The 12757-nt window shown below is 28.5% G+C and overlaps 1 protein-coding gene across 3 annotated transcripts in view; it reads left to right on the top strand.

Moving 5' to 3' along the window:
- The window catches only part of LOC136977433 (GRAM domain-containing protein 4-like), a 147831-nt gene that overhangs the window by 74492 nt on the left and 60582 nt on the right, over nt 1–12757 (top strand). For all 3 annotated transcript variants that reach the window (XM_067272920.1, XM_067272919.1, XM_067272921.1), the window contains exons 13-14: nt 8236–8345; nt 12532–12686. In XM_067272920.1, coding sequence (XP_067129021.1) covers nt 8236–8345; nt 12532–12686 — 265 coding nt within the window. The remainder of the gene's footprint in view (nt 1–8235; nt 8346–12531; nt 12687–12757) is intronic.

The following is a 12757-nucleotide window of genomic DNA, read 5'->3' as shown; positions in this document are numbered from 1 at the left end:
CATATTTTTTAATATACTAGTAACTTTTTAATACATTATTATACATATAAAACAAGAACTAGGATTAACTCTGTTATTTGATGCATTTGTTAATAAAAGATCTCTGTAAAATCAGTATTTTGATACAGGACTAGGGGTGCGTTAGTTAATATCAGTTAATCTGCATCTCCACTACTACAGGAGTGCGCTGTTGTTTGTGGGCATTTAGGAATGATGGTGAAAGAAAGAAAGATGGTGGCACCCATACTATCGATAGTATCGTTAAAGAAGAATCTATGATTTTAAAATTTGCATTTTTAGAGACAAAAGAAGGGTATCAATTGTAAAATTTAACCATAAAATGAATTATTTTGCTGACAGAGCATTCAAAGTATCCATGAATAAAATTAGAATGCCACTACCACCGAAAAAATTTGAGGAGACACTTACATAACCGCATGCACTAACTTGTACTTTCACAACTTCTAAATTTTCATTCATAAAATCACATAATGGACCCTTAAACAAAACTATTTGAGCCATGGAGGATGCCATGTTGCTTTCCATCGTAAACTACTACTACAAGCGACCGTTTTTGCTGTCTGACGGCGCGCACTCTGGCCAGAATATAGGAACGCATTCTGCAAGAATTTTTAAAAGGATACCGCTCGCATGGAGTTACATGGAGGAATAAAAGAATGCACCCTAAATTGTTTGTTTGAATATATGTAGGTTTTTGTAATAGTTTGAAGATACTTCTTTGTAACAATCTAGATTAACTATAATCAGATAATGATGCAATATTTAGATAATATTGTGAAGTTAACGAGCAGTATAAAGACAAAGAAACGAAATTGAGAGGAACAAAACACAATGAGTTTTATTTCTACGCTCGTAAATAAACAGGATACAGGGGATACCAACAACACCTTCTCCCACCGACAATACACGAGAGAGTATACCGAATCTGGTACAGAAATTTTCCCGACAATATCTCTTAAAATATAAACCTTAATCCTAGTGTACAATAAAAATCCCCGACAATATTACTTAAATTATAAAATTAAAACTATTATACAAAATAAAGAAATAGAAGTGAGAGAATATTAAGAATGGACAGGAAAGAGGGTACCCACGACTAGACGATGATGACAAAGCTACCGGCCGAAATATAACGGTGAAAACGGGGATCGGTGAACACTTTCACTTTCTCTTTCACTCTCTAGAAAAACTCAAATCGTCCTCGTCCCTATCTTTCTGGCACTTGGCGCACTCGGGAAAAACCACTATCGCTCCTTCCAACTCGAGTTCTCGCTCCAGAATGACACACGTGTTCCTCTGTATTCCCTCAGGGCTACACTCCCTCTTTTGTTCTCAGGGGTGAGTCAGTCATCGAAATAACAAAGAAAGGGTAAGAACAATAGGTCCATTCCAGGAAGAATGGACAAATGGGTTGGGAAGAAAGGAATGAAGGAAATAAGAAAATATAAAATATAAAAACGATATAATTACACATAAAAAATTACATCTGAAATATGGCGTGTAGCCACAATATTTTAAGGGAGATAGCTGGATAGTTGAGGTGGTAAAAGATTATCACTCTAGGTCTGTCTCCAAATTAATTCTGATTTAGCTCAGATTTTCACAGAGAGATCAATCCAGATATACTAGTAATTTCTTATTTCTTGGTAGCCCTTATTATGGATATAGTCAAACTTATAATAGACACAGGGCAGATTGCAGAGACAACATTTAGATGTAGATGATGATTTAGAGATCATCTAGACTGCAGTTTAGAAAAATTTCATTGCAGAGATGGTGTTTCTCACTTTGTCACAGTTTAGACAATTTAAAAGTTTAGAAATTGGTGATTTGGCTGACTTTCTAGATTGACTCAACAGCAGGTTTAGACGGTGTTTTACTCTGAGTAGAAGTCACCAAATTGATTTGTTCATTGCAAGTTTAGTTAGAAATGGATATCATTCATTTGATAAGTACTGTAAACTGGATGAATCAACAAAATTATTCATCTCACCAATTACAAAGGGAGAGAATAATATGAGTTTGGAGTAATCCATTAAAAATCTATTCCAAAGACAACTTGTGAATTCACTATAGATTTTCTAAGTCTGGATTTGTTCATATTTTAAATCGTATTGGCAACAAAGTTAAACATCTAAATGGAAGAGGATTGCCATTAACTGCCAAACAACAGTTGTTAATGGCTTTACATTTTTATACTACTGGAAGCTTTCAGCGGATAGCTTGTGACCTTATTAGAGTTCACATCTCTACTGTATGCAGGTATGTATCAAACTCTTATTAAATACATTTAAAAAGTTTTTTCGTGTAGTGGTAAAGAAGTTTATAATAGGAATAAGGTCTTTATCCACTTTGTATTAATAGCTTCAATATTGTATTCTTTAATAATTATTGCGTATTATTATCAGAACTATTTAAAGTGTTTCCAATGCATTAGTTCACATGAAGAATGATGAAATTGTATTTCCAGTGGAATCTGAACTTCCATCTACTATTCAAGATTTTTCGACATTATCCAAGGATAACTTTCCCAGAATAATTACTACTTAGCATTTGTCAAAGATAAAATTGGGACAATTGATTGCATATTCCTCATATTCCTATACAGTGTCCTGATAACAGTAGAGCTCAGCTATTTATAATTGCAAATCACTTCATTCCATTAACTGCCAGGTGAGAATTACTTATGTATGTTCTCATCTTTATTTAATATTTATGAGGTTAAGATAATTATATATTAATTTTCAATAAAATAAAATTTTATTTTCCTCCATAAATATTTTTATGATTGTAAGTTATTGATAACTTAAATGACTATTGATTATGCAATGGCCTGTGTATTTTCCTAATATTTTTAATAGTTATGAAAACAGTTTTATTATTAATTAATTAATTTTATCTCTGACAAATGCTAAGTAGTAAAATTAGAATGTCAAATTACATTTATGATATCTCAAATTGATAACTTTAATGAAAATATATAATTGATGCACATTTAAATCTATATTCCAGGTAATCTTTGATAGAAAAATGAAAATACACATTGTTGCCTGATGGCCAAGATCAACATGGCAGCAGAATTTTTGCTAATAATAGCATTAAAGAAAAACTTCAACAAGGATATTGTAATGGATATTTAGTTGGTGATTCTGGTTATCCTTGTTTGTCATATTTAATGACACTATTTTTACACCCACAAAATCATGCTGAAAAAGGTATACTACAGCTCAAGCAAGTGCAAGAAATGTTATTGAAAGATTATTTGGTGTCTGGAAAAGAAGATTCCCATGCATTGGTAGTTGTTTGCAAACAAAATTAAATAATACCCTGAATATAATAACAGCTACAGCAATTTTATATAATTGGGCCATTGATTTAAAAGAAGAATTTACCACTAGCAATATAAATGAAGAAAGAGAAGAGGAAAGTCAGTGAGCAATCAGTTTCTGATCTGCTCTTTGAAGGTCTATTGTATGCAACATTTTAGTTAAATAAAATAGTACTTTAGTCCTAAAGTACTATTTTATTGTAATGACAAAATGTCCTTTTCATTACCATACAATTTGATAAAATGTAAACCCATTATATAAAAACAAAATTCATCTCTAAATAATTATTAAGATTTTTTTTTTGTGTTTTTATTTTATTTTAAATATCAAAATTTTTTTAAAACTTTCATCTCAGACTTCATTAGCACATCATTACTTAGATATACAATATGAAAATTCGATTTCAAAATAAAAAGTTTTATAATACCTGTTCTTTCCAGTGTACTGTATTTGATAAACCAAGGATAGCGTTTATTTCATAAATAATGTAAAACATGAGATTTTATTTACTCAATATGTATTAAATAAAATTTATATAATAAAGTATTCTTAAATATTGCACACATGTTTGGTAATATAAAATAGTAATGAATGCATTTTGAATTTCTTCTGAAAATTTAATATCAATTTGATATTTAATTAAAGAAGCAAGTAATCCAAGTTAATCTATAAATGTATCACTTCAAAAATTTTCATTAGACAGTTGCCAATAGATAGCGATTTCTTTCGTATCCTTTCTCCTCAACTGCAGGATACTTTTCTATTATTTCTTCGAGGACACTTTTTTGCTTCAGAAAAATTCCTGCATGCTTCAATTGTTTGTCACCATTTTTCTGATGTCACAAATGAATGACCTGATTGGTTAAATGACTCCTGAAAGAGGGAGGAATTGCATAAACAGCAACGAAAGTAATTGCAGCATTGTTTCAAAATTTGTTTAGATTGTGTTCAGAAATAGATAATCGATGTCTTTGCAATGCATTTTAAATCACGGTTTAGTCAGCCAACATCTAGATGCTTTTTGGCTGTTAAATGTTTTTTTAATGTAAACTCCATCTCTGCAATCGGTCATTTGTGTCTGTACAATGAAAAAGTTTTAAAAAAATTTGAAAGAGGAATTCTGCTAAATCATTTGATTTCTTTGGACATAAACTAAATTCTTGTCATTATTATAGATAAGTTCTTGTGAAGTACTTTAAATTTAAAATATTCCTTACAGTTTTTGAAATATTTTGGTTAAATATGAAAAATTGGATAAATCTTCTCCATCTTAAATTTTTTAATAAAGAAATAACATTTCAATACAAAAGAATAAGGTTGTGTTGCAATTTGTGTTTGCAATTTGTTGTTGCAATTTGTGTTGCAATTTCATATCTGGTGACATCTATTTTCAAAAAATATTGTAAATAGCTAATCATTATTATAATTCAGATAATGTTTTGAAAGCAGAGGGTCTATACAAGGAAATTAATATAACATATAGTATGACACAATAGTATAGAAATTTTGATAATGTAACTTGTTTTGTTTTGGTTGCCAAACTTATTTTTAAAATAATTAGTACATTTTTATTTTGATTTCATAAAACAAAAATTAGTGTTTACCAAGGAATGAAGGATAGGCACTTTGTAAATTGCATTTTCATAATCTAAAATTTATTCAGTTTGGTAAACCTATTACTATTAGATTTCTAGAAACAAATTTCATGCTATTCAACTTCTCGCATATACAAATACTTTATTTTCAGGCTCCTTCATTGATCCTATTGATGGAGTCATACTTATAAAAGTATTTTCATATTTGAAAAAGTGTAAAAAAAAACTTTACATGCAAATTTTTGAATTTACTGTATAGTTTTTACAGACTTATTTGGATTATTCATTATTTTTTTTATTTGAAGAATGTCTGCAGTGAAATTTTGTAAAAATGAAAATACTAAATTATAAGTTTCAAAACTTGGAATCCTCCTTTTTGAGCAAGAGAATACATAAGTTAGCCTATTTCATTATTTTGTCACAAAAACAATTTTTGTAAGCTTGACCTTTGTCTAATGAGAGAGGCTAGGCTGATATTTAAAAACTGTTCAAATGGAAGAAAATACAGTAGAGCATCGATTATCCGACCCCCGATTAACCGACTTATCAGTTAACCGACCGCGTTCTAGTCGGTAAATTCAAATGTCTGCTAGTGATGTGGCGCTACAATATTTGGTTATGTCTTGGCTACTTTAATATTATTTTTGTTAAATTTTTGCATGTTTTAGCTGGCAGCACTGGCTCAACCATGAAGGGAGGCTAGTATTTAAACCAGGCCTAATACACTATACTAATAATGTATTTTTTCATACTTTTCGGTTATCCGACTTTTCGGTTATCCGACCAACCCCAGTCCCCAATTAAGTCGGATAATCGATGCTCTACTGTACTTGTGTAATCATTTCATTTCAGAACCTTAAGGAGAAAAATTTGTTTTTATTCTTAAGTTAAAGTTAAGTTTTTTTTAAAACGTAAACCAATATTATTTAACCAACACTTTTTGTTCATAAATGAGTTTGTGCTTTCAAATGGATTGTCATTTATTCTTATATAATTATACTCATATAATAAGAAGCTAACTATATACAAAGAGAATAAATGTTGAAATGACAAATTATTAATGTATAATTACATATCACTAATTATACATAAAGCTGGAATTAATATAACATTAACTTACATCAACCTACTAGAACAAATTTGAAGAAAATTTCAGAACATTTACAATATTTGGTTTGCAACACACATCTTCAGTAGAAGTTTACAGCTGGCCACTAAATGGGGCCAAAAGCACTTGCATTGTATATTTCATAATGTCTTGGTGCTGCTGGAAGCATATGTAAAGTTGATATAAGTTACTATATTACACTAGTTGAATGTTTTCATTTTTAACATTCTTTTTTGAACATTTTCATGTTGAATGATTATTTTGCCTGATAACTGACTAAAGTCTTTGAACAGAGATTTATTTTAGGAAGCATTTTTTTAATGAATATGATCTAATAATAATCATCAGTACATATTCTATACTAACTCTTTTTCTGAGTTTAATTAATTTAAAAACTACTATTTTGCAATATTTACAAACTTTATCCTTTATTATGCTTGAAAAATTAATATTGCTATGATTTATATTCAAGTTATAAAGAATAATATGAATGTAATGACTTGAATTGCATAATAAAATAGCAGTTTTGTTTATTTAATTTAGGCATAAACACCTCAATAGCATAATAGTATATCATTACATTATGATAAAATTCAGATACAGGTAGTCCCCAACTTTTGGACGTAATGTGTTCTTAAAAATTATACAAAGTTGAGCAATAGAGCTGTGCATTATAAAGGGAGTGTCATTTTCAGAGAGTTAAAAGAAAAAATTGTAAAAGCTTTTATTAAAGTAGGAAAGTATTGCATTTTTGCAATGAATATCTTACAATGCATCACATTTAAAACATTTAAACTATAGATTAAACAGAAAAGTTAAAATTATAACATCTCAAACACTATTCTGCTAAAGATCATTTTAATTTCTATATTAAATGTTTTTTAAGTATGTCTAAACTGAATTGATCATAACTGACATTTAAATTTCTGAAGAATTAGAACAACCTTTTTACTTATTTCTTAGGTTAAAAGAATTGGTCTAATAGTTATACATAATATATATATATATATATATATATAAACACAACAGGGTGGAAACATCCTGAAACCCAACATATATTGAGATGCCAAATGACTGCCGAATTAAACTGGTAAGTGGGTCAACACATCAGTCAGTGGGAATTGCAGGTTTGAGTCCCACTCTGGATTGATTCTTTTCTTCCAGAATATTCTAAATTATTTATAACTTATTAATTTAATAATTATAATTAAATTAATAAGAGATGGTACCTAACATTTGCCTCTAGTGACAAATTAGAAGTTAATTTAAAATAATAGTGGAGAATTAGCCCGATTTAATCTGGCAGTTGTTTGGCATGTTCTAGTAGTTTTTTTGGTGTATAAAATCCCATGTTTTAACATTTGAAATTTCATAAATGTTTCGAAATTCAAATGTCAATCATGTTCAATTAAGTTTGGAAAATGAGTTGAATGGACTCTGAAAACAGTTTAAAACCAAAAATAAAAATAATCTATCATAATAGCATTTGACATGTTATAATGTAACATGAGGTCATAATTTAGAGCAGCATTTCTCAAAGTGGGCGATAATGCCCCCTTGTGGGCGGTGAGTAAATCTAGGGGGCGCTGGAGGCAAGGTACTGAACGGTGACCAAAGGCAAAAGTTGTGGTCACTGACAGCCGTTCCCTTTCCTCTGTTAAACGGTAAGAGGAAACATTGCGTTTAATGGTTTCCAGATGTTGAGAACAATGTACGGTAAGGGCACAAAGTGTGAGATTCATAGAAAAGTTTTCCTAAGAATATTTCCAATCCTTTCTCACACAAGAGAAAATGTGTTAGGGGGCGTTGGGTATAACTTTATGGAACAAAGGGGGCAGTGGATCGAAAAAGTTTGAGAATCACTGATTTAGAGGAATGAGTAAAAATGATGTATAAAATTAATTTTCACAAATGTTTTTCATGTTACCGAAACCAAAACTGGCAGAAAGTACCACTACTTGTTTGTTGGCCAATATAAAATATAAAAAAAGTTTGAATTCGGCTTACCAAAAGCTATTTAGAAGTATCAAAATATGTTTGAAAGAGTGAAATGTTCAAAAGTCAAGGACTTCCTGTACTGATAGTGTGTAGATTTTAGACAAGCTTATTATTTTATAAATAAAAATTATTTTAATTCTAATAGTATTGAATTATTTTGCATTTATTATTGTTTATGATTTAGTTGTTTGCTTTGGGAACAATCTGATGTTACAGCTCAACTTTATGTTCTATTGTTAGCTGCATTTCTTGCTTCTTGTGTCTTCCCAGCTAATCGGCTTTTTACAACTGTAGGTGAGTTGTTAAAGATATTTTAAAGTTTATTTTTGAAAAATCAGTTAAATCAATGCAATAAAATTATGAAATAAAATATATAGGAAAAATTAGATGAGAAACTCTTAATTTTTAATTGTTTTAAAAATTAATTTTAAAATTAATCAAGAATATTTTCTTATTCTTTTGTTTTGATGCATTTATGTAATTTTTTTATCATTTTATTTTTAATATGTTAATATAATTAAGCTGCTGATTTTAATCATAATTTATCTGATATGTTAACAAATATATGGAAGTAAGATCATTACTGTAATAAAATATGCTATGATATATGTGATCTTTAAATTCTGTATATTTCTATATTCTGAATAGTATTTTTACACAATACACACAAACTTGCCAATACAAGCTTGCACTAATCCAAATGCCTCTAATCTGAACCAATTTTTACTTTATCAGCTGTTATATATCACAGAGGAAAAGTATGGCAATCAGTCAAAAAAGATTTTTGACTGATTGCCCAAGATTTTTACATTTTTTGACTCAGGACACCTTGAAATTTTGAGAAATGCAAAAAAATTCAGGGGTTTTTTCTGTATGTATGTGTGTTAGTGTGTGTATGTGGGGGTCAATTTTGTTCACCCTCTTTAAAGCTTAATAACTCCTGTGCTTTTTTGTTGAAAATTTCTGAAATTTTGCAGGGAGGTTTGTTTATTAGGGGATTGATGCTATTAAATTTTGGTGATTAAAGGTCAAGGAGGTGGGGAGTTAAGCTTTTTGCCATTTTATAATAGTTAAAAATATAAAAAGTTTTTAATAAAATATGATAACAGATGGCACCACCAAATGTTGCCAAGAAAGTTAAGCAATTCATTGCTGGATTTTTATTTCTCTTTTATTATAATGTGTGTGGTCATTTCATATTGACAAGCAATTCATCTGCAATAACAAATGTCTCCTACATAAAAGAAATGCATAAAAATTGAAAATGAACAACAACAAAAATAAAGCAGGAAAATATAAATACTAAAACCATAAAACAACATACAATACATATATTAAAAATATATATATATATATAAACAATAAAACTACAAAATAGTTACATAATAAAATTTGTTTATCCATTTAATAATCTAAAGCAGTGTTTCCCAACCTGTTTGCTGCAACACACTTGTGTGTTACAAGAGTGCCTCAGGCATGTCATGGAAATAATAAATATATTTTAGAATTTTGAATCTTTTTTAAAATTTTATTTGTCTTTCCTCTTTTTACCACTGGTCTACCAAAGTGAGAAGAGGACACCTACTAAAATGTTGATTGTGCAAAGCTCAGTATTTTAGTGAGCCAGCATACCACACCTTTGGAACTTCTATAAATGTTGCAGCTTACCAGCTTAAAGGCCAATACTGGCTCTTAGGCATTGATTCAAAGTTTTTTTATTTTTATACTGTACAGGTAACCCCCATATAACACAGCACTTCTATAGCACGGATTCGCTCTGACACGGTTTGAGAATTAGGTATAACCCTCGTACAACATGAAATGTAATAAATTTTTACATACTTAAGTACTAATAGTTCACGAAAATTACTATTTTCGTGAACTATTAGTACTTAAGTATGTAAGTTTTCTTTTCCCGTCTTCTGTTAATACACATGGTCCTTCTCGAAACTTGTTTCAATGTTGCCAGATCTCGACACTTTTGCTTTTGATGTTGCCAGATGTTTTTCCCTTATCCATGCTTCATTCTTCATAAGTGCTTAGCACCATATAAGGATCTATAAAGATTTTTTAACTAGAAGCAAGCAATCTAAAATTACATACTTTTTGCAAAAGGTAAAGCATGGATCTGAAGATCATGCAGAAAAATGCTCAGAGGATAAGGATAATTTGCCAAAAAGAAAACGCCCTCGGTTAATAGTGCTTAGTGATGACAAAGAAAACATTGTTTAATTTATATTAATATGTATCACTTAAGAAAATTTTAATAAAGATATTTATCTTAATTATGAAAATATAATAGCATGTTTTTTAATTTTTGGAACCTAACCCCTTTTTTCGTACTAGTTTTTTGTTTCGTATAACACGGATTCGCATAACACAGCAATTTTTTGGAATGTTACTCCCATGTTATACGGGGGTTACCTGTATTTGTAAAATTGTGAGCTTTTGTCTTGATAGGTTTAACCTCTGTATTATCACAATTTATTTAGATCAACCGTAATTTATTTTAAATTTTAAAAATTTTATTTTAAAAAGTATGGTGTATCTCAGGAATCTTATTAAATTTAAAGTGTGTCACCAATCCAAAAGGTTGGGAAACACTGATCTGAAGGATTTTATGGGTATATACAGTACATTCTTTACACATTTTTTTGAATTTTGAATCATGGATGAAGGTTTCTCAATTACAATTTCCAAAGGAATGCAAAAAACAAATTATTCATTTAAAATTTTTTCACTAATATTTCAACCAAGAATAAAAAAAAATTATAGATTATTATTTTAAAATATAAGTTTCTAAAATTAATATATACTATACATTTTAACACAAATATATGTACCAAATACAGCATAAAAACATTTTTAAATATATGAATTTGCTTACAGATTTATTTTATTTTATTTTCTTTATATATAACTTACTAATCTGAACTTTTTACTATTCAAACAATTGCATACAGTAATTAATTTGGATTAGTGAAAGTGCATTGTATTAATTTTGTTCACTTTACTTTATTTGTCATCTTTAATGCATGTTTTTAATTGTTATTGAAGGAAAGTTTACCTATATAATTTTCTCAAACATTTTAAGCGTACAATTAGTTTTTATCTGAATATTTAGAGATAAGGGCAGTTTTCAAACAAATTTATCAAGACTATATTTGCTTTGATGCAAATATCTACTTATGCAATTGTCTGTGCATTTACTCATTATTTAAGTTTTTATATCTTAAATGTTTAATAATGTGATTGTAGGTATATAAGTAATATTTGTATCAAAGGAATTATTTTTCATTTTTAATCCCATTTGCAAATCGTTCTTAGAAATTTTATTTATATGTATTTTACATTATGTTATATCATAAGTACTATAACAAAGATTATTACTAATATCATTATTCACAAAAATAAACCCAAGTTAGAATTAATAAAATTTTTTATAAATAAAATAGAGAGATATTTTTTTACTAATAAAAAATATAATGGTTATATTAATTATATTCTCTTTTCTATTTACACAAAAAACATACTTTACTTCATATATTAATTGAACAATTCACAATCTATTTATAGATTAAGTATTCTAACAATACCTTCAAAATATGATGTAATAGACTCTTAGACTCTAGCTAAATGACTGTTTGCTTTACATCTACTTTTTCAATTTATATAAATTGTCTGTTTTGATTATATGAAATGCTGTGTATAACAAATATGATTTTTTGTTAGCCATTTCAATAGAATTTCAATTTATAATGCTTCACATATAAAAATTAGTTTGATATATGAAAACTGCTTTAAGATAGTTTAAACATTAAAATCAATAGATCATAAAAGCAAGAATCCACTTACTTATAAAAAAGTTCATTGTTTTGTTTGTAAGATGTATATTGAAATATCACGATAGAATATTAATTGAGAGATGATAATGAATATAATTGGATTTTTTCATTTAGTTTTTCTTTACTCGTTAATTAATATTTTAAATTGGATTCATAGATATGTGGTTGTGATCTATTAAATGCCATTTTGAACATATATAATAAATGGCAAAAATTTGAGAGAAAGACTTTTATTTTCTTGAAGTTTTCTTTTCATAATCAGTTGTTTGACTTTAATGATCCATTAAAATTAATATATATGTTACCAGTGGCATAGCATAGTGGGGGCGGCAAAATTTCGCAATAAACAATAATAATACCTAAATAAGGGGGCGGCAAAATTTCCTCTGCCCTGGGCGGCTGACACCCATGCTACGCCACTGTATGTTACAAATACATTATATTTAAGTATCATCTAATTTTTGCAGAAACTTGTGGAATGAGTTAATTGCACAAGTTATGGACTTATTATAATTGATTTCATATTCAAAATGACTGAAGTTTGTGATTTCATATTAGTGTTTTTTGTTTTATCTTAGAAGTAACTTGCATAAATAAATTTTGTAGTTGTTAATTTTTTCTTTTTTATTCAATAGGTTTATATTTAGGAGTGAAACTTTTTATTGTTGATTATATTTTCTACCGATTTCCCCGAATTCAACAAAAATATGATTCTACTTTAAAAATGTGGAGAGCTCTTCCAACAGATGCAGAATTGGAGAAAAAACATAATAGAGCTGAAATCAATAAGGTATGTTATACTCACAATAATAAAGTAAAATACTGTATGTGTAGATTAAAAAATAAACCAAACTTTTAATA

Source organism: Centruroides vittatus, unplaced genomic scaffold (assembly GCF_030686945.1).
Source record: "Centruroides vittatus isolate TY-2023 unplaced genomic scaffold, ASM3068694v2 contig_459, whole genome shotgun sequence".
Lineage (NCBI taxonomy): Eukaryota > Metazoa > Arthropoda > Arachnida > Scorpiones > Buthidae > Centruroides > Centruroides vittatus.
Note: the sequence above shows the minus strand (reverse complement) of the source record. Positions and strands in the feature narration are given on the sequence as shown.